At 42.9% G+C, this 26,110-nt stretch overlaps 1 protein-coding gene across 5 annotated transcripts in view; it reads right to left on the bottom strand.

Annotated features, from left to right (window-relative positions):
• Positions 1 to 26,110, bottom strand: part of TGS1 (trimethylguanosine synthase 1) — a 65,531-nt gene that overhangs the window by 17,161 nt on the left and 22,260 nt on the right. For all 5 annotated transcript variants that reach the window (XM_044294237.1, XM_044294239.1, XM_044294235.1 and 2 more), the window contains 5 exons: positions 24,959 to 25,045; positions 19,498 to 19,663; positions 17,164 to 17,590; positions 15,398 to 15,565; positions 4,563 to 4,706 (listed from right to left, as the gene is read on the bottom strand). In XM_044294237.1, coding sequence (XP_044150172.1) covers positions 4,563 to 4,706; positions 15,398 to 15,565; positions 17,164 to 17,590; positions 19,498 to 19,663; positions 24,959 to 25,045 — 992 coding nt within the window. The remainder of the gene's footprint in view (positions 1 to 4,562; positions 4,707 to 15,397; positions 15,566 to 17,163; positions 17,591 to 19,497; positions 19,664 to 24,958; positions 25,046 to 26,110) is intronic.

Below are 26,110 nucleotides of genomic sequence, written 5' to 3' on the forward strand. Positions count from 1 at the left end.
CTTTCCTCTGAACATGCCTCTTCAGCTGAGGACATGTCGGAGTGAGACTCTCTAGCAGAAGTAGGAGAGGCCGAGGACACGGGAGACACAGAACCCCTTTTGGGGGCGGAAGTTCCGTTTTGTGGGGCTGCCACGATGGCCACGAGCCCAAAGATCCCCAGAGTCGGAACGGTCAGAGGACTGCCTTGCCAACAAACGCCCCAATATATCCACAATAGCTTTGTTGGTATTGGAGACATCCTGCATCACCCTAGGCAGGGAACGCGCCCATTCCAATGCTTCCGTAGGTTGGGCAGCGGGAAGCAATGGGTCCGGAGCAGAGCTGCTTGATGGCGGCGCAGCACACGCAAAGCAGAAGGAGTCTGAATGAGGGGATGGAAATTTTGTGCGACATGATGCGCAAGCAAAATGACGCACCAACGGGACCGCCTGCTTTGGGACCTGGGTTCAGACATAATGACACTCCTGTCACCTCAATGAGGTAAAATGGGAAGTTTAGGCCCTGCAAGAAGGGACAAACAGCCTGTGTCCCTCTAAATGCCAGTCAGACCCTCATTTCCCGCCAGGAGCTGCTGACGTGGGGGCGGGGCAAACAAGCCACGCCTCCTAAAATGCTGCAGTCTCCAGCACCCGTCCATCCTCCCAGGCCACGCCCCTCGCTCCCAGGCCACGCCCCAAAGCCACTGCGGGGAAGCCTACAGTCGCAGGACGCACAGAAACCGGGGCCTTGAATAATAATGGACCGGGCTGCCCCAGAACCAAGCCGACGCGCCGACATAGGAAACGGTGCTTTATCAGGACAACCCTCCTCTCCCGATGCGCTCCAAAGGATGCAGTCAGCCCGGGAAGCCGCAGCAGATGCGCCGTGTACAAAGTAGCCACCTCCTTGCTAGAGCAGCATCCCACGTATGTTAACCCTTAAAGGAGATTGCTGCCCAAGTCCACATGTGGGGGAGGAGGGAATACTGGCCGGGGTCCTGGAGGGGGGCACTGGAGGTGGTACTGAAGGGGTTACTGGAGGGAGGGTGGAGGGCAGCACTGCTCCTACTCACCTGTCCGACATCTTCTGCCCCCGACTCCAGCCGATCACCACCTTCGGTGTGCGGCACCTTGGTGAGGGACGCTACACCGGAACAGAGGGGACTTTCGCTGGGGCGGCTGTGGTGATGCACTTGCTGGCTGGAGACAAAGGTTTTTACAGGGATCTCTGGTCCTCCTTTTCTTCTAGAGAGCGGGAACGAGCAGGGGGTTTGGGTGACCCCCTGGTCTCCTGTATCCTGGGTGGGAGTGCAGGCAGTTTTTACCCGGACTGCCTGAAGCTTCCCGCTAGAAAAAAAGAGCGAAAGAATTAGTAAATCAGCAGACCTGGTTGGTCTGCCTCCTACAGACACTAAGCTAAAAACTGATTAGCTTGGTCCCTGCAGGAAGGCATATAGCTGAAGAGGGAGGAGCTTACACTTTGTGTGCTTAGTGCTCGCCTCCTAGCGGCAACAGCTATACCCATTGTCAATGCCTGTACCCCCCCCCCCCCCCCCAATGAGACGGATGAGAAACCAGTCTTGTGAAAATCCCAAGAAAGAAGACTTTTATTCTCCGTGCATTGAAGGCTTCAGTGCAAATAGGGGCTGACAGGTCTCTTTAAAATAGTTGGAAACAGCACATGAATGCAGCTAGTAATAACCATTATTAAAGGAGTTTTCCGGGATCTTGATACTTGTTGTGCCTATACTAGGCCATATTGTATTATATTCACCAATGTGTATGTATTTTAAAATAGGCCGAAAGAGGTTCATGGAAAAGACACGGTTGATGAGGTTTCTTTTCTATAAGATGTACCAGTCTGAGAAGAGTCATTCTTGTCTCCTTATAAATTTATGACTAAGATAAGGATATTCTCTAGATGTGTATGGAACTAATTATTCCTATGGTTTAATGTCTATTGATGAAGCAGAAAATCTGTGATGTATATGTATATGTATAATGAACATTACGTTTTAGTATAAGATAATCAGTAGGACATATATTGTTTTGTATTATTGGATATTATGAAGGACGTCAATGCGTCTATTATCTTACATATTTCTCACTAGGAACGCATACACTCCTAAAGCATGGTGAGAAATATTTTAAGTGTAACATTTTATTAGGGTACTTTAACACTTGCGGCAAAGGAATCCGGCATCCGTCAAAACGTATGCCAACTGATGGCATTTTAAGACTAATCAGGATCCTGATCAGTCTTAAAAATGCATTGAAATGACGGATCCGTCTTTCTGGTGTCATCCGGAAAACGGATCTGGCATTTATTTTTTTACATTTTTTTTCAGTCTGCGCATAAGGATCCAGCATTGCAGTATTTTGAATGCCGGATCCGGCACTAATACGTTCCTATGGGAAAAAATGCAAGTGTTCAGTTTTTTGGGGCCGGAGATAAAACCGTAGCATGCTAGCACGCTCGTAGAGAGAATCTCTGATTGAAATATTTTAATTCCATGGTCTGTATCAGGCTTGATAATGTATAACTTATGTAGCAATACTACTCGATATCCGAGATTAGTCATAGTTTGAGCAGAGCAAGGGTTCGTATCTGTCCTTATCATTATCGATTTTTTTATCTCACAATTCTAGTCGAGACGGCTTGTATTACATTTTTATGTTTGAGAAGTGTTATGGAATGCTGGTATTCTGTTAGAGCCATTTAGTGGCAAATTTTGTGTACTGCATGTCACTGTGTGTTATTGCATATTATTTAGTTTCACATTCATTAAGCTTTGATTGTATTTTAAATGATTGTATAATAAATCATTTATGTTTTTGCATAGACGCTTGTACCTTTATTTTATTGATTGCACAATATAATTAAATTACTGACAATCTCTTTTTGAGGTGTTTTATATGTCCACCTCTAGGATCAATTCCCTTTGATCCTATCTTTTATATAAAGCATTTTCTTTATATCCCCGACATATTGATAACCAACCTCAGGATAGGTCATCAGTATCTGATCGGTGGGGGTCCCCTGCCATTCAGCTCTTTGAGAAGGCACCGATGCTCCTGTGAAAGAAGCCGAGCTGCAATACCAAGCAAAGCCGCTGTACAATGTACAGCTCTGTGCTTGGCAAGCACAGAGAAGGCCCCGACGCTCACAGGAGTGACGATGCCTTATAAAATAGCCGAATGGCAGGGGTCCTGGGTGTCGGACCCCCACCGATAAAATACTGCTGACCTATCCTGAGGATAGGTCATCAGTATCAAAATCCCGGAAAACCCCTTTAAACCATCCACTATTCACTTAGACCTTATTCACACAGTCAGTGTTTGGCCAGTGTTTTGCATCAGTGATTGTGAGCCAAAACTAGGTTCAGGTCAGAAACAGAGAAGAGGTGCAAATCATTCCATTACATGTTATCTCTGTGGAGGCTCCGCTCACAATCACTGATGGAAATCGCTGACCAAGCACTGACTGTCTGAATAAGGCCTCGTCACACCGGTGTTTGGTCAGAATCACTGACCAAACACTGAAGTATGAACGAGGCCTAAGGCTTTATACTGGGGACAGGCTGCACATGCACACGTGCAGCCAGTAGTAGTTAGTGGCCAACATTTATGGGGCTGAGCTGTGACTAGGTCACGTGACCGATGATCGTGATGTCCCAGTGGCTAGGGTAAGCTGCGAGAAGGCTGAAGTGCTTACAGGAGTCCTTTCTCAAACAGCTGATCGACAGGGGTCACGGGTGTCGGACCTCCATTGATCAGACTCTGATAACCTATTCCGAAGATTGGTCGTCAGTCAGTGTCACTGGGAACCAAACTAGCGCTGCGCCCCCCTCAGGCATCAGCGCCTCAGGCCAATGAAGGGGCAAGTCAAGTCTTCAGCGTCTCAACATACTCAGCTGTCAGCTCCACCCGATGTGCAGGGAAGCTGGAATGAACTGATCACCGACACTCTATACAAAGCAGGCTCCTGCGTGTGCAGGTGAATTTCATGTCTTTTGACTCTTCTGTTGTTCCCTTGTGGTATCGTTGAAGACTAAGGCCCCATGCACACGGCCGTGTGCGGGCCGTGGAACCGCGGCCTGGATCCCTCCTGAGAGCAGGAGCGCACGGCGTCACTGGTTGCTATGACGCCGTGCGCTCCCTGCTGCCGCCGCAATACAGTAATACACTGATATGATCCATACCAGTGTATTACTGTACTGTGCCGGCAGCAGGGAGCGCACGGCGTCATAGCAACCAGTGACGCCGTGCGCTCCTGCTCTCAGGAGGGATCCAGGCCGCGGTTCCACGGCCCGCACACGGCTGTGAAACACGGCCGTGTGCATGGGGCCTAAGGCTTGTGAATTTCTGGACTGGTTTTGTGACTACGCTTTGGCTTCTGGCGATTTGGAATTGCATTGATCTCCTGGTGCTGTCCTCTGCCTGCTCTACACGTCCCGTGCTGACCTCTGCCTGCGCTACACGTCCCGTATTAGAAATCGGACATTGTCATTGTTATGCCATGTCCTAATGTCTCTTAACATTTTGCGGAGGCCTGGTTTTTGGCTATTTGGACTAAATCTCACCATGCATTCCAGCTAAGGCAAACTGAATGGCATTTCCCCCAACACCACAGAAAGCATCCACCACGACGGCACCATTGATGCATTGCCTCACACGGTGTGCAATGTGTTCTGCAATCTTCTCTGGAGTAACAGAAAACCAGCCTTCTGCAAAAGATGGGAGATGAAAGTTCATTACAGGGCTGGAGGAGTATAAGGTTTACAAAGTATTTACAGTACTGACATATCCTCATGATGTCGAGAATTCGAGACATCACTATTTCCTGAAAAGGGTTGTCCAGTGGTGAAACATATTTTGGCAAAGAGCTCAGTCAGTTAAAAATAAATTAACTGATACTCGCCACACAGATCCCCCGCTGATACCGTTCAGTCACTTACCAGCACCCTGCTATAGCGGATTAACGCTGCAGCCAATGATTGGCTAAGCAGGCACCATTATTTTCCATACCATTGTTTTCCTGTGTGTGGAGTCCGGAACCCATATACTTTTTGTGGATCCATACTCTACATGCTGGAGAAGCTGAGCAGAGCTGATGAAATCTGATGGGCTCAGGTCCCCTGTTGTCTGCTTTTTACTATTGGTGACCCATCCTCAGGATAGGTCATCAATATCAGATCAGTGAGGATCTGACTCCCGGCACCCCCGCCGATGAGCTGTTTGAAGAGAAGGCAATGCTCATACGAGAGCTGCTTTCTCTGCTCTGTTTACCTGCTCGTCGCAGCAATTACAAATATCGTGTCCCCATTCACTTCTACGGGACGGCTCCTTCCTATACACCTGAACAGACAGAGCCATCCCATAGAAGAGAATAGGGTTGTCATATTTGTAATTACACTTGCTTGCCACGCCAATTTATGTGGCGAGCAGGTAAACAGAGCAGAGTAAGCAGCTCTTGTATGAGCGCTGCCTTCTCTTCAAACAGTTGATCGGTGTTGGACCCCTGCCTATCTGATATGAATGACTTTTCCTGAGGATAGGTAATTAATAGCAAAAGTGGACAACCCCTTTAAGTGTTATTCAAATAAAAGATTTAGGTGACTGCATAGCACAAGCTTTGTGGAGATTTGGAGGGGACACTTCTACATGGATGACACCCAGCTTGTTTCTCCTTTTCAGATCACTTCCTTTTTCATGCTGTTGCTGTAAGCAGTATAACCGAAAAAAGAGCAGTCTATTCTAGGAAAGTGTCAGGGCTGATAATTCAGCTGTATTTTATATAGTACCTTTTCTAGGGAGAACTATCCACTTTAACATCTGATTATATGCAGCAAGTATATAATTATTTATAACCTGGAATGAGAGGGGTCCGGTGTCCACCTCAACACGCATTTCAGCTACCACACTTTGTCTGGGGATGGAGCCGATAAGTATTGCCAGTGTATTTAACAACCAGTCAAACCAACAGAAGATCCAAGACATAATAATACCTTTCTCCATAATGGACAAGCGGTGGATGCACCAGTATGGAGAAGGGTATTCAGTAAAGGTGCAGAGTGTTGCTGTGCTGCCTACAACAACAGTTTTTTTTCTACACTTTAACATATTACATACAGTTAGGTCTATAAATATTGGGGCATTGACACAATTCTAAGACTTTTTGGCTCTATACACCACCACAATAGATTTGAAATGAAACAAACAAGATGTGCTTTAACTGCAGACTGTCAGCTTTAATTTGAGGGTATTTACATCCAAATCAGATAAACGGTGTAGGAATTACAACAGTTTGCATATGTGCCTCCCACCTCTTTAGGGACCAAAAGTAATGGGACAGAATAATCATAAATCAAACTTTCACTTTTTAATACTTGGTTGCAAATCCTTTGCAGTCAATTACAGCCTGAAGTCTGGAACACATAGACATCACCAGATGCTGGGTTTCATGCCTGGTGATGCTCTGCCAGGCCTCTACTGCAACTGTCTTCAGTTCCTGCTTGTTCTTGGGGCATTTTCCCTTCAGCAAGTGAAATGCATGCTCAATCAGATTCAGGTCAGATGATTGACTTGGTCATTGCATAACATTCCACTTCTTTCCCTTAAAAAACTCTTTGGTTTCTTTTGCAGTATGCTTTGGGTCATTGTCCATCTGCACTGTGAAGTGCCGTCCAATGAGTTCTGAAGCATTTGGCTGAATATGAGCAGACAATATTGCCCGAAACACTTCAGAATTCATCCTGCTGCTTTTGTCAGCAGTCACATCATCAATAAATACAAGACAACCAGTTCCATTGGCAGCCATACATGCCCAAGCCATGACACTACCACCACCATGCTTCACTGATGAGGTGGTATGCTTAGGATCATGAGCAGTTCCTTTAGTTCTCCATACTTTTCTTTTTCTATCACTCTGGTACAAGTTGATCTTGGTCTCATCTGTCCATAGGATGTTGTTCCAGAACTGTGAAGGCTTTTTTAGATGTCGCTTGGCAAACTCTAATCTGGCCTTCCTGTTTTTGAGGCTCACCAATGGTTTACATCTTGTAGTAAACCCTCTGTATTCACTCTGGTGAAGTCTTCTCTTGATTGTTGACTTTGACACAAATACACCTACCTCCTGGAGAGTGTTCTTGACCTGGCCAACTGTTTTGAAGGGTGTTTTCTTCACCAGGGAAATAATTTTTCGGTCATCCACCACAGCTGTTTTCCGTGGTCTTCCAGGTCTTTTGGTGTTGCTGAGCTTACCGGTGCGTTCCTTCTTTTTAAGAATGTTCTAAAGTTATTTTGGCCACGCCTAATGCTTTTGCTATCTCTCTGATGGGTTTGTTGTGTTTTTTCAGCCTAATGATGGCTTGCTTCACTGATAGTGACAACTCTTTGGATCTCATCTTTAGAGTTGACAGCAACAGATTCCAAATGCAGATAGCACACTTGAAATGAACTCTGGACCTTTTATCTGCTCATTGTAATTTTAAAACATGAGGGAATAATACACACCTGGCCATGGAACAGCTGAGAAGTCAATTGTCCTATTACTTTTGGTCCCGTAACAAGTGGGAGGCACATATGCAAACTGTTGTAATTCCTACACCGTTCACCTGATTTGGATGTAAATACCCTCAAATTAAAGCGTCCAGTCTGCAGTTAAAGCACATCTTGTTTGTTTCATTTCAAATGCATTGTGGTTGTGTATAGAGCCAAAAATGTTAGAATTGTGTCGATGTCCCAATATTTATGGACTTGACTGTATTATCTTTGTGCTAATGATGTCTATGTCTGACTGCTATAGAAGCAGTAGTAGCAGACTGTAACTTGCCAAGTATATCTACTTGTATGTGACCTGCAGCAGGCACTTTATTACTACTCAGCCACTGACGCTTTCTCTGTCTCGTATCTGCCACACTGAATTCCATGACTCTAAGTGATGCCATCATAGAGCACGATGGGTGGGATGTCCAGAAGGCACAGAGTGTGCTTGAGATTTTTCAACAGGCATGGGACAGGGGGGCATTACTACAACACGGCCTCAACTTGCACTGGAGTGGGTTTTTCCTACCACTTCAGTGTTAATAGCACAGCGCCCTGTCCCCTAATGAGCACTGGCAGTGAAACATGGCATGCCAGGATAGTGGGTCAGGCCTAGCAGTAGGCTGTGGAGAACAGAGTAAGGGTCCAGATGGAGTCATCCTGATCAGGGCAGGCACTGTATAGCCAGGCATATTAGGGTGGTCCCCCTGCCAAGTGAATTAGGAAGAGAGACCAACATTCACCTTCATATCGAGACCCTTCTCAAACTATGATGCAGATACCTGGTACACTTCACCACGACTACAGGATATGGCACCACCATACTGGTTAAGTAAGCTATCTTAAGATTAGTGGGTTCCGCTGTGCACCCTGGGCTCCTTACTGTGTATTTTTGTGTCCAGATATCTCTCCAATTCATCAGTACATTACACTGGAGAATAATTCTTACATTGTTTGATGCCATGGTTATAATATTCAGTGATTAACACATATTGTAACTGTTAAAGGGAACCTGTCAACGGGATTTTGGGTATAGATCTGAGGACATGGGTTGCTAGATGGCCACTAGCACATCCGCACTCCGCAATACCCAGTCCTCATAGCTCTGTGTGCTTTTGTTGTGTGAAAAAAACCCTATTTGATACATATGCAAATTAACCTGAGATGAGTCCTGTCCCTGACTCATCTCAGGTACAGGACTCCAATCAGTTTCTTTACACAATAAAAGCACACAGAGCTATGGGGACTGGGTATTGCGGATGTGCTAGCGGCCATCTAACAACCCATGTCCTCAGCTCTATACACAAAATCCCAATGACAGGTTCCCTTTAACCGCCTCCGGACCGCCTAACGCAGATGTGCGGTCCGGAGGTGGCAGCCCTGCGCACGACGACGCATATACGCGTCATCTCGCGAGGGCCGGGATTTCCTGTGAACGCGCGCACACAGGCGCGCGCGCTCACAGGAACGGAAGGTAAGCGAGTGGATCTCCAGCCTGCCAGCGGCGATCGCTCGCTGGCAGGCTGGAGATCTGATTTTTTTTAACCCCTAACAGGTATATTAGACGCTGTTTTGATAACAGCGTCTAATATACCTGCTACCTGGTCCTCTGGTGGTCCCTTTTGTTAGGATCGACCACCAGAGGACACAGGTAGGTCAGTAAAGTCGCACCCAAACACTACACTACACCCCCCCCCCCCCCCCGTCACTTATTTATTAACCCTTTATGAACCCCTGATCACCCATGATCACCCCATATAAACTCCCTGATCACCCCCCTGTCATTGATCACCCCCCTGTCAGGCTCCGTTCAGACGTCCGTATGATTTTTACGGATCCACGGATACATGGATCGGATCCGCAAAACACATGCGGACATCTGAATGGAGCCTTACAGGGGGGTGATCAATGACAGGCGGGTGATCACCCATATACACTCCCTGATCACCCCCTGTCATTGATCACCCCCCTGTCATTGATCACCCCCCTGTAAGGCTCCATTCAGACGTCCGCATGTGTTTTGCGGATCCGATCCATGTATCCATGGATCCGTAAAAATCATACGGACGTCTGAATGGAGCCTTACAGGGGGGGTGATCAGTGACAGGGGGGTGATCAGGGAGTCTATATGGGTGATCACCCCCCTGTCATTGATCACCCCCCTGTAAGGCTCCATTCAGACGTCCGCACGTGTTTTGCGGATCCGATCCATGGATCCGTAAAAATCATACGGGCGTCTGAATGGAGCCTTACCAGGGGGGTGATCAATGACAGGGGGGCGATCCGGGAGTCTATATGGGTGATCACCCCCCTGTCATTGATCACCCCCCTGTCACTGATCACCCCCCCCTGTAAGGCTCCATTCAGACATTTTTTTGGCCCAAGTTAGCGGAAATTTTTTGTTTGTTTTTTCTTACTAAGTCTCATATTCCACTAACTTGTGTCAAAAAATAAAATCTCACATGAACTCGCCATACCCCTCACGGAATCCAAATGCGTAAACATTTTTATACATTTATATTCCAGACTTCTTCTCACGCTTTAGGGCCCCTAAAAAGCCAGGGCAGTATAAATACCCCACATGTGACCCCATTTCGGAAAGAAGACACCCTAAGGTATTCCGTGAGGGGCATATTGAGTCCATGAAAGATTGAAATTTTTGTCCTAAGTTAGCGGAAAGTGAGACTTTGTGAGAAAAAAACAAAAAAAATCAATATCCGCTAACTTATGCAAAAAAATAAATTTCTATGAACTCGCCAGGCCCCTCATTGAATACCTCGGGGTGTCTTCTTTCCAAAGTGGGGTCACATGTGGGGTATTTATACTGCCCTGGCTTTTTAGGGGCCCGAAAGTGTGAGAAGAAGTCTGGGATCCAAATGTCTAAAAATGCCCTCCTAAAAGGAAATTGGGCACCTTTGCGCATCTAGGCTGCAAAAAAGTGTCACACATCTGGTATCGCCGTACTCAGGAGAAGTTGGGGAATGTGTTTTGGGGTGTCATTTTACATATACCCATGCTGGGTGAGAAAAATATCTTGGTCAAATGCCAACTTTGTATACAAAAATGGGAAAAGTTATCTTTTGCCAAGATATTTCTCTCACCCAGCATGGGTATATGTAAAATGACACCCCAAAACACATTCCCCAACTTCTCCTGAGTACGGCGATACCAGATGTGTGACACTTTTTTGCAGCCAAGGTGGTCAAAGGGGCACATATTCCAAAGTGCACCTTTCGGATTTCACAGGCCATTTTTTACACATTTTGATTGCAAGGTACTTCTCACACATATGGGCCCCTAAATTGCCAGGGCAGTATAACTACGCCACAAGTGACCCCATTTTGGAAAGAAGACACCCCAAGGTATTCCGTGAGGGGCACGGCGAGTTCCTAGAATTCTTTATTTTTTGTCACAAGTTAGCGGAAAATGATGATTTTTTTTTCTTTTTTCCTTACAAAGTCTCATATTCCACTAACTTGCGACAAAAAATAAAAAATTCTAGGAACTCGCCGTTCCCCTCACGGAATACCTTGGGGTGTCTTCTTTCCAAAATGGGGTCACTTGTGGCGTAGTTATACTGCCCTGGCAATTTAGGGGCCCAAATGTGTAAGAAGTACCTTGCAATCAAAATGTGTAAAAAATGGCCTGCGAAATCCGAAAGGTGCACTTTGGAATATGTGCCCCTTTGACCACCTTGTCGCAAGTTAGTGGAATATGAGACTTTGTAAGAAAAAAATAAAAAATCATCATCATTTTCCGCTAACTTGTGACAAAAAATAAAAAGTTCTATGAACTCACTATGCCCATCAGCGAATACCTTAGGGTGTCTACTTTCCGAAATGGGGTCATTTGTGGGGTTTTTCTACTGTTTGGGCATTGTAGATCCTCAGGAAACATGACAGGTGCTCAGAAAGTCAGAGCTGCTTCAAAAAGCGGAAATTCACATTTTTGTACCATAGTTTGTAAACGCTATAACTTTTACCCAAACCATTTTTTTTTTTTGCCCAAACATTTTTTTTTTATCAAAGACATGTATAACTATAAATTTAGCGAAAAATTTATATATGGATGTCGTTTTTTTTGCAAAATTTTACAGCTGAAAGTGAAAAATGTCATTTTTTTGCTAAAAAAATCGTTACATTTCGATTAATAACAAAAAAAGTAAAAATGTCAGCAGCAATAAAATACCACCAAATGAAAGCTCTATTAGTGAGAAGAAAACGAGGTAAAATTCATTTGGGTGGTAAGTTGCATGACCGAGCGATAAACGGTGAAAGTAGTGTAGTGCCGAAGTGTAAAAAGTGCTCTGGTAATGAAGGGGGTTTCAGCTAGCGGGGCTGAAGTGGTTAAAGAGTAGCTAAACTTTCAAGATATAATTTTTTAAACTGTTAAGGGCCCTTTAAGGGGCCACAGAATCTTAAAGATAATTGCTAACGAGCCTTCATAGGAACGATCGTTAGCGATTATCTGGTGGAGTAAATGTACCGCCAATTACCCGAAATGCTGGTTCATTAGGTAATTCTATCGCTTGTGTTTACACAAAAATCATTGTTTGCGGGTAGCAGATCGTGCTGTGTAAACAACTAGTCAGTATGGGGGAAGACCAATGGCATTAGCGATCGCTCCTCCTCATACTCTGGAGATCACTGTATGTAGAAGCAGCGGTCTTCTCCACCAGCAACCAGCAGATTGTCGGGAAGGAATGCTTCCTTCCCTACAGTCTGCTGCTTGTCCTGTGTAAAGGGACCTTTAGAAATATTGTGATGATAATTTTTGTAATCTATTGACTTTGTTTTACAAGCAAAAGAGGCCCCTAAATATGTGCTGCAGTGAGTTCCGTACTGGCAGGAGCACACACTGCTGCTCCTGGCCGTGCCCTCCGCAGAAACCTCTGCCATAGAGCATTGGTGCAGAATAGCCTGCACGATGTAGAGCTCCTGCCTGTCCTCGCTCCGCTAAAGCCGGGCATAGCACATCGGTGCAAGGTATCTATGGCAGAGTGAGGACAAACAGGAGCAGCGACGTGTGCTGCTGCTAGTACAGCACTCACTGCAGCGCATATTGTACATCGCGTATATAGCTACGGTCAACAAATCCTCTATGCACAGCAGTGAGAAGCGCTTCTTGAAGGCTCGAATTTCGGGGACCTCTTTTGATTTTAAAACATTAAAATCAATAAATAAAATATATTACAAAAATTACTATTAGGTTATTTCTAACAAGTTAAAAAATAGTTCTTGAAAATTTAGACAGCTAGGGCCAGACTTATCATTACAATTACATGTTACTCCACTTTTACATATGTCCAAAGTCCAAGTCAGATTTATTAATGGCCCTTTAATACTGTGATAAATGTGGTTTGACTGTAGCAGTTTATCCTTCAGTAAGCGGCTTTACAAAAGTCACACGTCTTTATGAAAAAGTCGCATGTTCTATTAAAAAGTTGCATTAGATAAGCATGGTCCTCACTGGAGTGAAATTGCGCAGATTTTTTGCAACTTTTTAAATTGTCGCAATAGTAAATTTGTCTAGAGATTCATCTACATAAGGAAACATGCCCAATTTCAGAAAACTGGCGAGCATAGCGCAGAGCCAATAAAAGTCACAAATTTTTGTGCAGTTTTAGCGATTGCGCTAAATTGTGCAACTTTTTCACTCCATTATTTTGACTTGAGCTAATGATAAATCTGGCCCACTGAGTTTGTTCACATGAGAGATTGCCGACTTCTAACAATATCGAATGGGATTTCAGCACTTGGATATAACATCATCTCATTTATCCAAGGCGTATGGGTCATGCAGTTGTAACTATTTGCATAATGGATTAATGGATGACTTATAAAGGAGATTTTATATCCAAGTGCTGGAATCCTTCAGTCTGCATTTACTATGCATTCACTGCTGAGCTGGCATTTTTTCCAGGCACTGGAACATTGTAACGAGGTGAACAGAGATCCTGCTGTGTAAGCGGTGAGCACTACCTGAACTTTTCTAACGTAATGGCAATAGATCTACTAATATAACTCCCACAGGAGCGGCATCGAGAACGTAAGATTTACTGAGTTAGAACTCATGCACACAAACGTATTTTCTTTCTGAGTACGTTCCTTTTTTTTAGACCGTATGCGGAACCATTTATTTCAATGGGTCAACAAAAAAAACGGAAGTTACTTCGTGTGCATTTGGTTTCCGTATGTCTGTTCCGCAAAAAAATAGAACATGTCCTATTATTGTCCACATAACGGACAAGGATAGGACTAGGGGCCGGCTGTTCTGTTCGCAAAATACATATGGTCGTGTGTATGAGCCCTTAGACTGATGCATGCATGAGCCATACAGTTAGGGTGCCCTCATACGTGGCAGAAAACATTTTATTGCAGAATTTCTGAATGAGAATCTCTCCATTCATTCCAAAGGGATATTGATTCTGCAGATTTTAAGTGCAGATTTAGTTATGGATGTTTCTACAGAGTTTTCCACTGCAGAATCAATTTCCCATTGAATTAAACGGAGAGATTCTCATAAAGGAAATCCACAACACTTTATTTACACTGCGTGATGTAAATGCCGCAGTGAAACACAACATAGGGATAAATGATTTCCATCCCCATGGCATAACATGGGGAACGTCTTGATGTTGCAGATTTTCTGGAGGAATTTTCCACCATGTGTGAGGGCACCCTTATGGTCAAGAAAGGAACTGTAAGGTTAGGATCACCTTCCTCAAAGCTTGAGTCATGAAATTCCCATACTTGACACTAAACATATAGTTCCTGCACACAGCAGTGCGAATGAGTCTTCGATTAAGGACACAAGAAGATTTTTAGTTGCATAAGGCCTCATGCACATGAACGTATTTTGTTTCCGTGTCCTTTTTTTGCGGATAGGATGCAGACCAATTTATTGTAATAGGTCCACATCCGTATGTCCATAACGTAGCCCCGCAAAAAAAATATAACGTCCTATTCTTGTCCGTTTTAGGCATTGTCACAATGGATCCGCAAAAAAACAAACAAAAAAAAAACGGATGGCATACGGATGTCATTGATTTTTTTTTTTTTGCGGATCGCAAAACACATACGGTCGTGTGCATGTAGCCTAAAACTGTGGGAAAATGGATATATCGGTTGACAATTCTGCAGTGAACTAATGCTTTAATCTTGCATCAGCATAACCTTTTTCAATATTATGTTGTTGTTTTGATTTCATTTTATATTGGTTGATGCCTACATTTTCTAAAATCAAGTGGGTTATTTGGGTGTCAGCTGTGAGATTAGGAAAACCTTTTTTAAAGCTTGCTGACCATGTCATGGTTTGATCTTTGCTTTTGGGAGTCCCAGTGTAATACAGTACATCAACGAGAACATTTTACTCGAATGCCATTTCTAATAAGCACATAAAGGCCCAAAGTTAAATGGGTTGTCTGGGCTACAAATAAATATCAGATCAGTGGGGGACCTATATCTGGCACCCGACCGATCGGTTGTTTCAGGCAACCGCCAACACCAGGAAGTATACAGTGCATGGAGCTGGAAGCAGATAGTGCCGTACATGGTGTAGTGGCCATGCCGGGTACTGCACCCCATCTCTTATTCACGTGAAACTACACAGAGCATGGGGCCGTATACTGTATTGCTTGCAGAGTGATGGCTGCCAGAGACAACTATTTGGTGGGGGTGCTGGGTGTTGGACCCCACTAATCTGATACTGAGGATAGGACATCAATATCTGTAGTCTCGACAACCCCTTTTTTCAAAATACATATAAATAGTAAATACTGATCTCAGTAGTGTGATTTATCTTTCCCCCAAAATGTAACCGTAATATGTTGCTTATGGAAATGACAATGTGTAATGTACTTGTTACGGCCTACCTTCATCAAGTTTAATCCCTTCATCAAAGCGAGAGAAGAGTCTGTAGCGCTGTGCCCAGTACTTGGCAAGGTGAGGATCAGCAGCTATTTCAGGGGGCAGAGATAGAACCTTCTTTTTTGGCTTTTTCTTTTTTTTCTTGCATTTGTCCTTAGCTTTACTGCAGGAGTCTGCGCATATGACATACGATACAACAAAGTTATCTTTTAGAGTAAAGCCAGTTAACATGAAAACAAATTTAGACGTAGACAAAAAAAGTGTTGTGTGGTTTCTGGGGTTTTCGGAGCATAGAAAAAGACTGAAAAGTACCTGTTTGAATGCCCACTGCATGATGCCACCAGTGATCAGAAATAATTTTTCTTAATTTTACATGATGTTGCCCAGTTCTGTGGTGCACCTTTGTTTTGATGCTGCTAGGGCTTGCTTCATCAATGCAAAGGACTACAGTTCTCATGACTGCTCTCCCAGGTCCTAGACCTTGCCTCCAGTTACAGATTCCTGCATGTCCCACTAAGGCCCCCTTCACACGAGCGTGACTGATTAGGTCTGGATGCGTTCAGTGAAACTCGCACCATTTTGCAAGCAATTTCAGACAGTTTTGTCTGCAATTGCGTTCAGTTGTTCAGTTTTTCTGCGCGAGTGCAATGCGTTTTTCACGCACGTGATAAAAAACGTAAGGTTTACAAACAACATCTCCTAGCAACCATCAGTGAAAAACACATTGCATCCACACTTGCTTGCGGATGCAATGCGTTTTTCACTGAAGTCCCATTCACTTCCACGGGGCCAGGGCTGCGTAAAAAAACACAGAATATAGAACATGCTGCGTTTTTCACGCAACGTAGAACTGATGCGTGAAAAAAAACGCTCATGTACACAGACCCATTGAAATAAATGGGTCAGGATTCAGTATGGATGCTATGCATTCATGTCACGCTATGCACCCGCGCGGAAAACTCGCTCGTGTGAAAAGTGGCCTAATACAAGGTGTATGGTAGAGCTGACCCAGCATGAGATACACAATCCCTCCAGACACAGGGAAGAAATGGTCAGAGCAAGAAGAAGGGGAGATAAGAGACATGATGTGTAATGTCCGTTACTTAAAGGAGGGAATGTCTTTAAAGTACTTGATGTCATACAAGCAGTGGATAAACACCAGTAGTAGCATGATCACGTGACTGCGTGCAAGACTGGCATACAGAGGTACCTCAAATACAATTAAAAGGATCACAGCACTCATTCATTCACTGGCTTTTCCTGGGTGCTCATCTCATTTCGTTCCCAGCTCCACCTCAGCAACACTTTCATCCATATATATACAAATTGACAGCACTCCGAAATTGAAGGTGAAGTAATCAGTGATTTTTATTCAGCCAGACATAAATCTAGGCAACATTTAAGGCTATTTGTAGCACTCCATCAGGCCTAGCTAGTCGGAACAGACGTGTGGACGCCGGCTAGGCCTGATGAAGTGCTACAAATAGCCTGAAACGTTGCCTAAATTTATGTCTGGCTGAATAAAAATCACTGATTACTTCACCTTCAATTTCGGAGTGCTGTCAATTTGTATATATATGGATACAGAGGTACCTCAGCTATAGTCAGAACATTAGTAAGTGACACAGCTAACTGTAGGTAAACCATTTGCATCAAAGGCTTATAATTAGTCTGTATACCACGGCTGACCCAAGCATACATGTCAGCATACATGTGGGGGGCGATACCTGATCATAAAGTAATTAGTTTTAAAATTATATACAATACAAACCAATATTGTTCTCTTCCACTCCAACCTGCAGATAGTCTGGAATTTCAAGGGATACCAGCTGTCGTGTAGAGTCGTTTTTTTCGGTATCTGATCGTTCGGATTCTGTGTCAATTGCACGGTCTAAACACCAGATGGCGTTAGAAGGTAATGTAGAGGTCATCCCTTTGCTTTGTTTAGAGCTATCCAGCATATCAGACTGAATTATCTGTTCTTGTATTTCAGGTGGTTGATTTAGAGCAGGATGGTCTTTCTCTTCAGAAAGCTCTGTATCGTCACACTGCTTGGACTGACTAGTAGGTTCGCTAACATTAGAGTGATCCAGGCATTCAGAATCAGAGTTGCTGGAGGAATCTTCCATCTTTGGCAGTGAAATTACATTTAATACATCGTCAATAGGTTCACCAACCACTTTTAGAAATTTTTGTACCTAATATAAAATCATAAATAAATGCAAATAGTTACACATCATCACACCCTAACTGCAGTGAACTTCAATATCAGACATAGCTGCTATTAAATGTATGTTTTAAGGGGTCGCTGACATTTCGGAAGACTTTTGATATGTCATTGAGACAGCACAGAGATGCCCAGTGATTGCTAGAAAAAGGGGAGAGAAGTGCTCACATATTGCACTCTCTCTCCTTGCTGCAGGATAGGAAGCGAGACAGGCTCAATAGAAAGTCTATGGGTCAGTCTTGCTTTGCCACCTGCAGCAAGGAAAGAGAAGGAGAAACACTGAGCAAGCGCCGAGACCAGAAAATACAGCTCCGAACACTCTGGCCAGCCCCTTGGTGCTCTAGTTAGGCCTGGTTTAATAGGGTTTATCATGCTGAGAGATGCTCCTTAAAGGGACACTAACAGGCCGTTAGAGAATATAAAGTGACATATATTCTTCTATTGGTCCTAATATGCTTAATTAAACTATACCATTATCACCCCTCGCTGCCTTTCCTTTACTTATCAAAAGTGTTTTTATCAATATGCTAATTACCTTACTTTGTGCCCAAGGGGGTGTCCCTCATTCAGTTCTGTGCCCAGCCGCACCACAACTGCCGTCTCCTTGTGCTGCCCAGCTCATTAGTATTCACTGCACTGGGCGGCTTTTTTTTCTCCTGACTCAGTGAAATCCCGCGCATGCCCAGTACTATCTTCTACTGGAGCTGGAGGGTGCCGGGACCTTATCCAGCGCAGGCACAGAGAGACTAGATGAAGCTGATGCCAGGAAGTTAGTACTGGGCATGCGCAGGATTTCACCACGTTGGGAGGAAAAAAAGACGCTCAGTGCAGTGAATACTAATTAGCTGGGCGGCACTAGGAGACGGCAGTTGTGGCGCGGCTGGGCACAGAACTGAATGAGGGACAGCCCCTTGGGCACAAAGTAAGGTAATTTGCATATTGATAAAAACACTTTTTATAAGTAACGGAAAGGCAGCGAGGGGTGATAATGGTATAGTTTAATTAAGCATATTAAGACCAATAGAAGAATATACGGTATGTCACTTTATATTATGTAGTGTCCCTTTAAGATAGTGTTATTGAAATGTATAAGGACGAATGTTTAATCTGGACAGTGCACAAAGTACAGTAATGATTTCTGGATAACTTATTGATGTTTATGGCCGACACATGGAACATTTGCTCTGGGAAAGTTTATTACAATGCCTGCTTCTGATTCTTTAATTTATATATTGCCAATTTATCTTACTGCCTTAAAGGGGTTGTTCCAAGACAATGCAGATCGTTTAATAAGTGTGTACTACTTTAGTGACTTTTCCAAGCAATGTGGGGAAATAAAAATAGGGCGCAGTCACATGCGGTAGATTTTGTTGCAGAAATTTTTGCGGTTGACAATGAGTTCCGTTGATCTGAATTGGGCTTGCAGAAATCCATGCACTTGCTTGCAAAACATCAAATCCTTCAGATGAATGGAATGAGTTTTCATTGGCAGAAATTTCAGCAAAATGCAACGTGTCAAGGCACCCATACAGTGGCCAGCCCCTTTAATGGTTTACTGCTACACTATTCAAAACTTAAAGCAGATTTCTGCAGCCTGACCTCACGTACCCTGCTGCTTCATTGTCTCTGGGATGTACAGTATATTGTCAGAATGCAGTGCAGTTCATTATGGGATCTCCTCTAAAAGCTGTTCCAGGAACTGACTTTATGGGGAGCTCATTACAGAAATGTGCAGAAAACCACAAGCAATCATGCACTGCTCATAGACTGTAGCCAGCAAAAAAGCTAGGTGCAGTTTTTGGAGGAATACGGACTAGAAGACATATCGTACAGTACATGGCACACAATACAGTATGTCGCGTAAGTTCATGACTTTACCTTGTTTACAGTTTTACTTTTTAGCACTTTCTCTTCTGGTTCTTCTGAAAAAAATATGTGCCTGTTCTTCACTGGCCTATGCATGTCTAGAAAATGTGAGCGGTGTCTGACGCCTTTCTCCAGGTAGCGTAGTGTCCGATGCTTGAAGTGTGAAATACCGCCATATCTGTAGAAGTACCAAACATAAGTCACTGCTAACTAGTCCGAAGGTAATCTTATTTTTATTTTAAAAAACAATAGATTACAATTATGGTGAAGTGTTGAAAGGATTGCAAGGAAACGCAGAAATCAGAACAGTAAGCGAATACATTTGCATCAATTATTTGTCACTGATAATATCTGCCTCTCAGATTCAGAGAATGGACACGGTTTACTGCACCACTTTGACATTGGGAACATCCATTATGCTCATACATACCAATAGTACATGAATTGTAAACATATCAACATTTCCCATATTGACTGAAACACTAGAATTGGAAGGGCTTGTCTGCAGAAAGCAGGTGGCATTTAAACAGGACCCGTCACCTCTTTTGACAGGTCTCTTTTAGGCCTCATGCACACAGCCATTGCAGTTTTGCAGTCCACAAAATACGGATATGGGCCGTGTGCATACAGCACTTTCCTCGGTCCCTACTATAGAAATGCCTAGTCCTGTCCGCAAAACAGACAAGACTAGGAAATGTTCAATAGTTTGTGGAACAGTAACACGGATGCGGACAGCATGCAGATTTTGTGGCCCCATAGAAATGAATGGGTTCACATGCAATTCTGGAGCATCTATTCTTAAGACTCTATGTTGTGCTGTTCCATTATTATTCCTTCTATAAGTTTATGAATGAATGGACAGCCCTCTGCAATAACCGTTCATCTGGGAGTTGCCAGTTGGGGGGGGGGCGTGGGTCCCTGCACAGACTGACACCAGCAGCACTGATTTGATAGTGTCAGAGTGTGCAGGGACCCCCCCCCCCCCCAACTGGTAACACCCAGAGAGACCTTAATAGCAGAGGTGCAGCCTAATAGATTGCCTGTCAGTTTCTACTGACACCATAATACACTGCACGACATAAGTAGTTTTTTTACAAAAAGTTATCAAAAAGAAAAAAGTGCTATGTACCCAAAAGGATACCAATAAAAACTACAAGTTGTTCTGCAAAAATCAAACCCTCAAACATCTTCATAGAATAAAACTAAAAAGGTTATGGGTCTTGCGATTCGTAACGCAAAAACATTTTTTTAAAAGGAGTTTTTATTATACAAAAGTATAATAAAAACCTATAAAAAAAAAAATATATATATATATATATATATATATATATATATTAGGGTGTTTCATTTTCTAATGGAAAAAAAAAAGTAAAATTTTTGCAGACTCTTTTACGCTCAGTGATGTAAAAGATATATATGCCAAATTTCAAGAAGATTGGATAATATTTAGAGGTTGCACACCTTGATCAGTTTTGTAAAAGTAGCAAAAAATATGATTTTTCAATGTTCAATAACTTTTATTGGGAAAACTAGAAATCACAAACTTAAAATAATATTAAAACTAGACACTAAGATTTAGGGCCCATTCACACGACCGTATGTACGGATACGCACCCGTTCCGCAATTTTGCGGAAGGTCTGCGGATCCATTCATTTCTAGGGGCCCTCAAAAGATGCGGACAGTACACCTTGTGCTGTCCGCATCCGTTATTCCTTACCGTGGCTCCATAAAAATAAACTTCAATGTCCTATACTTGTCTGCAGAAAATGTTCTGTGGACCCAAGCAAGTCTATAGATCCGCCAAAAAAACGGAACATATTAACTCCGTTCCTTTTTTTGCAGAAGAACGGTTCCGCTTTTTTGCGGATCCGCAAAGAAGTACGGTCGTGTGAATGGGCCCCAATAGGTAGTATGATAGGCGAAACGGGTTATATTAATCAACTTTGAACGATGCAATCCCTTCTTTTGTTGCTTGATGACGACTTTTCTGTGATGCTCGACTACCCTCAACAAGAATTGTTTTTGTTGTTTGTCCCTGACCGATTCGTTAAAAAATTTTATCGGAGCAATTCCTCTTTCTGCTGTATCATTGACCACCTTAAGAGCGTTCACATGACTTTTTAGAGAATCACTGAAGTATTCTGTCACGTCAAAGAACTTCTTTGTTCTATTAGTAATGAAATGGCTCAGGTCTTTTCCTTCAAAAACTAGGTTTTTACCCTCTAATCCTTTCATTTCCTTTTTCTTTGCAGGTTTGGTTTCTAATTTTTAGTCATATTTTCCTTAACAGCCTGAGTAATACGTTCGTCCAAAAAAGCCAATCCTACGTTTGTTTCTCACAGATACCAAAGGTGTCTCTTAGCAACTGTGAGGGCACTTTTTTCTACGTCTGTATCTGGGTAAGTGCTCAGAAGCTGTAGCATATCCAAATCATTCTTTGGAGCCCATCGACTTACAATTGCCTCGTGCAAAAAGCAAACATATATGAGGCTGACAAAATGTGCGACCCATTTCATTCCTTTCAATTCTCATTGAGGAATATTCAACTGTTTAGTGAAGAGGACAATTTTAAGCGCATATATTGCCTTTGCCATCCACCTTGCTTGATGCAGAGCCCCCGGGATCCTGAAACTGAAGTCGTTTTTAGACCAAACTCCTAGGTACAGGAGTGAGAGTAGTAATAAAAGTGATCAATGTGTGCAACCGCTAAATATTATCCAGTCTTCTTGGCATATATATCTTTTACATCACTGAGACTTGGGGCGTAAGCAAAGTCATATGAAAAATCACATCTCTGGAAAAATTAAACACCCTAATATATATGTATATAACACCCCTGCAGAGAAAACAGTGTTGTAGTGGATGCTGCTGCTGCCAGCTACAGCAGCAGGCATCAGTGCTGATTCTTCACTACAAATCCCATGAGCACTTGCTCCTCCCTACAGCCAATAGCAGGGGGATCAGGGGGAAAGGGTAAGAAGAAAGAGGAAGAGCAGCGATGTTAGAGACACCAGCAGGGGCAGGAGATGGAGAGACAGAAGTGTGCCCTGCCTCGTTGCAGACATTACAGAACAGTCCTGATCGCTCCTGTATGAGAAGAGAAAGCTCAGCTGCTGCATTACCCCTACAGCCAAGTCTGAGCATCTTGCCCCAACGCCATTGCCATCCAAGCTACTGAATGCTGCAGGACAATCATAAGTGCACCAACGTATTCTGCAACCAGGCCCCAACTTTCGGACTGGATTAATTGCTAGACAGTAGGGTATAGTAAGCTAAGTGCTAGGAGTAGATAGCTGGGAAGTGTATACTGTCTTTATCTTCCAAAGGAGAGTGTGTGTGATTATATATATATATATATATATACAGACGTGGACAAAATTGTTGGTACCCTTTGGTCAATGAAAGAAAAAGTCACAATGGTCACAGAAATAACTTTAATCTGACAAAAGTAATAATAAATTAAAATTCTATAAATGTTAACCAATGAAAGTCAGACATTGTTTTTCAACCATGCTTCAACAGAATTATGTAAAAAAATAAACTCATGAAACAGGCATGGACAAAAATGATGGTACCCCTAACTTAATATTTTGTTGCGCAACCTTTTGAGGCAATCACTGCAATCAAACGCTTCCTGTAACTGTCAATGAGACATCTGCACCTCTCAGCAGGTATTTTGGCCCACTCCTCATGAGCAAACTGCTCCAGTTGTGTCCGGTTTGAAGGGTGCCTTTTCCAGACTGCATGTTTCAGCTCCTTCCAAAGATGCTCAATAGGATTGAGGTCAGGGCTCATAGAAGGCCACTTTAGAATAGTCCAATTTTTTCCTCTTAGCCATTCTTGGGTGTTTTTAGCGGTGTGTTTTGGGTCATTGTCCTGTTGCAAGACCCATGACCTGCGACTGAGACCAAGCTTTCTGACACTGGCTAGTACATTTCTCTCTAGAATTCCTTGATAGTCTTGAGATTTCATTGTACCCTGCACAGATTCAAGACACCCTGTGCCAGACGCAGCAAAGCAGCCCCAGAACATAACAGAGCCTCCTCCATGTTTCACAGTAGGGACAGTGTTCTTTTCTTGATATGCTTAATTTTTTCGTCTGTGAACATACAGCTGATGTGCCTTGGCAAAAACTTCGATTTTTGTCTCATCTGTCCACAGGACATTCTCCCAGAAGCTTTGTGGCTTGTCAACATGTAGTTTGGCATATTCCAGTCTTGCTTTTTTATGATTCGTTTTCAACAATGGTGTCCTCCTTGGTCGTCTCCCATGTAGTCCACTTTGGCTCAAACAACGACGGATGGTGCGATCTGACACTGATGTTCCTTGAGCATGAAGTTCACCTTGAATCTCTTTAGAAGTCTTTCTAGGCTCTTTTGTTACCATTCGGATTATCCGTCTCTTAGATTTGTCATCAATTTTCCTCCTGCGGCCACGTCCAGGGAGGTTGGCTACAGTCCCATGGATCTTAAACTTATGAATAATATGTGCAACTGTACTCACAGGAACATCTAGTTGCTTGGAGATGGTCTTATAGCCTTTACCTTTAACATGCTTGTCTATAATTTTCTTTCTGATCTCTTGAGACAGCTCTTTCCTTTGCTTCCTCTGGTCCATGTCGAGTGTGGTACACACCATATCACCAAACAACACAGTGATTACCTGGAGCCATATATATAGGCCCAATGGCTGATTACAAGGTTGTAGACACCTGTGATGCTAATTAGTGGACACACCTTGAATTAACATGTCCCTTTGGTCACATTATGTTCTGTGTTTTCTAGGGGTACCATCATTTTTGTCCATGCCTGTTTCATGAGTTTATTTTTTTACATAATTCTGTTGAAGCATGGTTGAAAAACAATGTCTGACTTTCATTGGTTAACATTTATAGAATTTTAATTTATTATTACTTTTGTCAGATTAAAGTTATTTCTGTGACCATTGTGACTTTTTCTTTCATTGACCAAAGGGTACCAACAATTTTGTCCACGTCTGTATATACACACACACACACACACACACACATATACATATACACACACATACATAGCCGTAATCACACTGACCCAGAGAGTAAAGTTATTTATGCTGCAAACTGAACTTTGCAAAATGTAAGAAGGTAATGGCGGTATTGCCATTTTCCCCCCATTTCTCTTCAATAGGTCATATGTACTCCAAAATGGTGCCATTAAAAACTATAACTTGTCCCGCAAATAACAAGCCCTCATACGGCTATATTAAAGGAAAAATAGCAAAGTTATAGCTCTTGGAATATGACAATCAAAAAATGAGAAAAGTTGCTTCTTCACTAAGGTGCAAAATGCATAAAGGCAGAAAGGGTTAATTAGAAAGAAAAAAGAAAGAAAGAAAAAACACAACAGGAATTAAATGTTCCCCAAATTATCAATCAATGCACATCTCTAACTCATATTGTCTTATTTACACCATAAACAAATATTTTTTCCTTACTTTTGTCCTGTGCCATGTTTCAGCCCCAAGACGGCAGAGACTTCGGCAGCCACCTCACATGGGTTCTCTTCAGCATCCAGTTCATGGCTAGGGAGGAAACAATATACACATGACCTGATTTCTTTTATCCGTCTCATTTACACAGAGCAGAAACGTTTACAGCCAGAAGCTGAAGACCAAGTCCTGCTCCAACGGCTGCAGATGCAACGTCATGCCGCTACTGGACTGACACAGCAGCAACCAGGAGCATGTTGCTGATAAAAAAAGCCAGCATAAATATTATTGTACCTGTAGGTAAAACACCATAAAAGCAGTTCAGAGGGTAGATTTTATGGATGACAAGTCACAGAAATTGACTGAAAACTGCAAACAAATAAATAAATAAAAATCCTATGTTTTTCAACACAGTTGTGTTCTACCACATTCACGACACAAGGCATGCAGCAACTTCTGAGATCTTTCACTTGTAGCTGTTATCAGAGGCAAGGGCTGTAGTAAAAAGGCAGATCATCCATAAGACCGGATTCACCCAGTGTTTTTTGCTGCATTTTTCTCAGAACTTTTCATGGGGTTCACCTTTTTTTTGACCAGACAAAGTCTATTAACCCCTTCACTACCGAGCCACTTTTCACTTTAAATCCCAGGCCGTGACATGTGTCACTTTATGTGGAACGCTTTTACTTGTCCAAGCCGTTCTGAGACAGTTTTTTCATGACACTTTGTACTTCATGACAGTGGTAAATTTCAGTCGATGTATTTCACCTTTTTTTTTTTTTAACAAAAAATCCCAAAAATGACAGAAATTCTGGAAAAATTTACTATTTTCTGAATATGAATTTCTTTGCTTTTATGGCAGATAGTGATACCTCACAAAATAGTTATTACTTTACATTTTCCCTATGTCTACTGTGTGTTGGCTTAATTATGTAAATGTTATTTTATTTATTTAGGAAGTTAGAAGGCTTACAATTTTAGATGCAATTTTTCAAAATTTCAACATTTCCAACACTTTTTTTTTTAAGCACCAATTTAGTTCTAAAGTGATTTTCAGGGGCTTCTGTAATGGAAACCACCCATAAATGACCTCCTTTTAGAAACTACACCCCTCAAATTATTCAAAACTTATGTTACAAACTTTGTTAACCCTTGAGG

This window comes from Bufo gargarizans, chromosome 5 (assembly GCF_014858855.1).
Source record: "Bufo gargarizans isolate SCDJY-AF-19 chromosome 5, ASM1485885v1, whole genome shotgun sequence".
Lineage (NCBI taxonomy): Eukaryota > Metazoa > Chordata > Amphibia > Anura > Bufonidae > Bufo > Bufo gargarizans.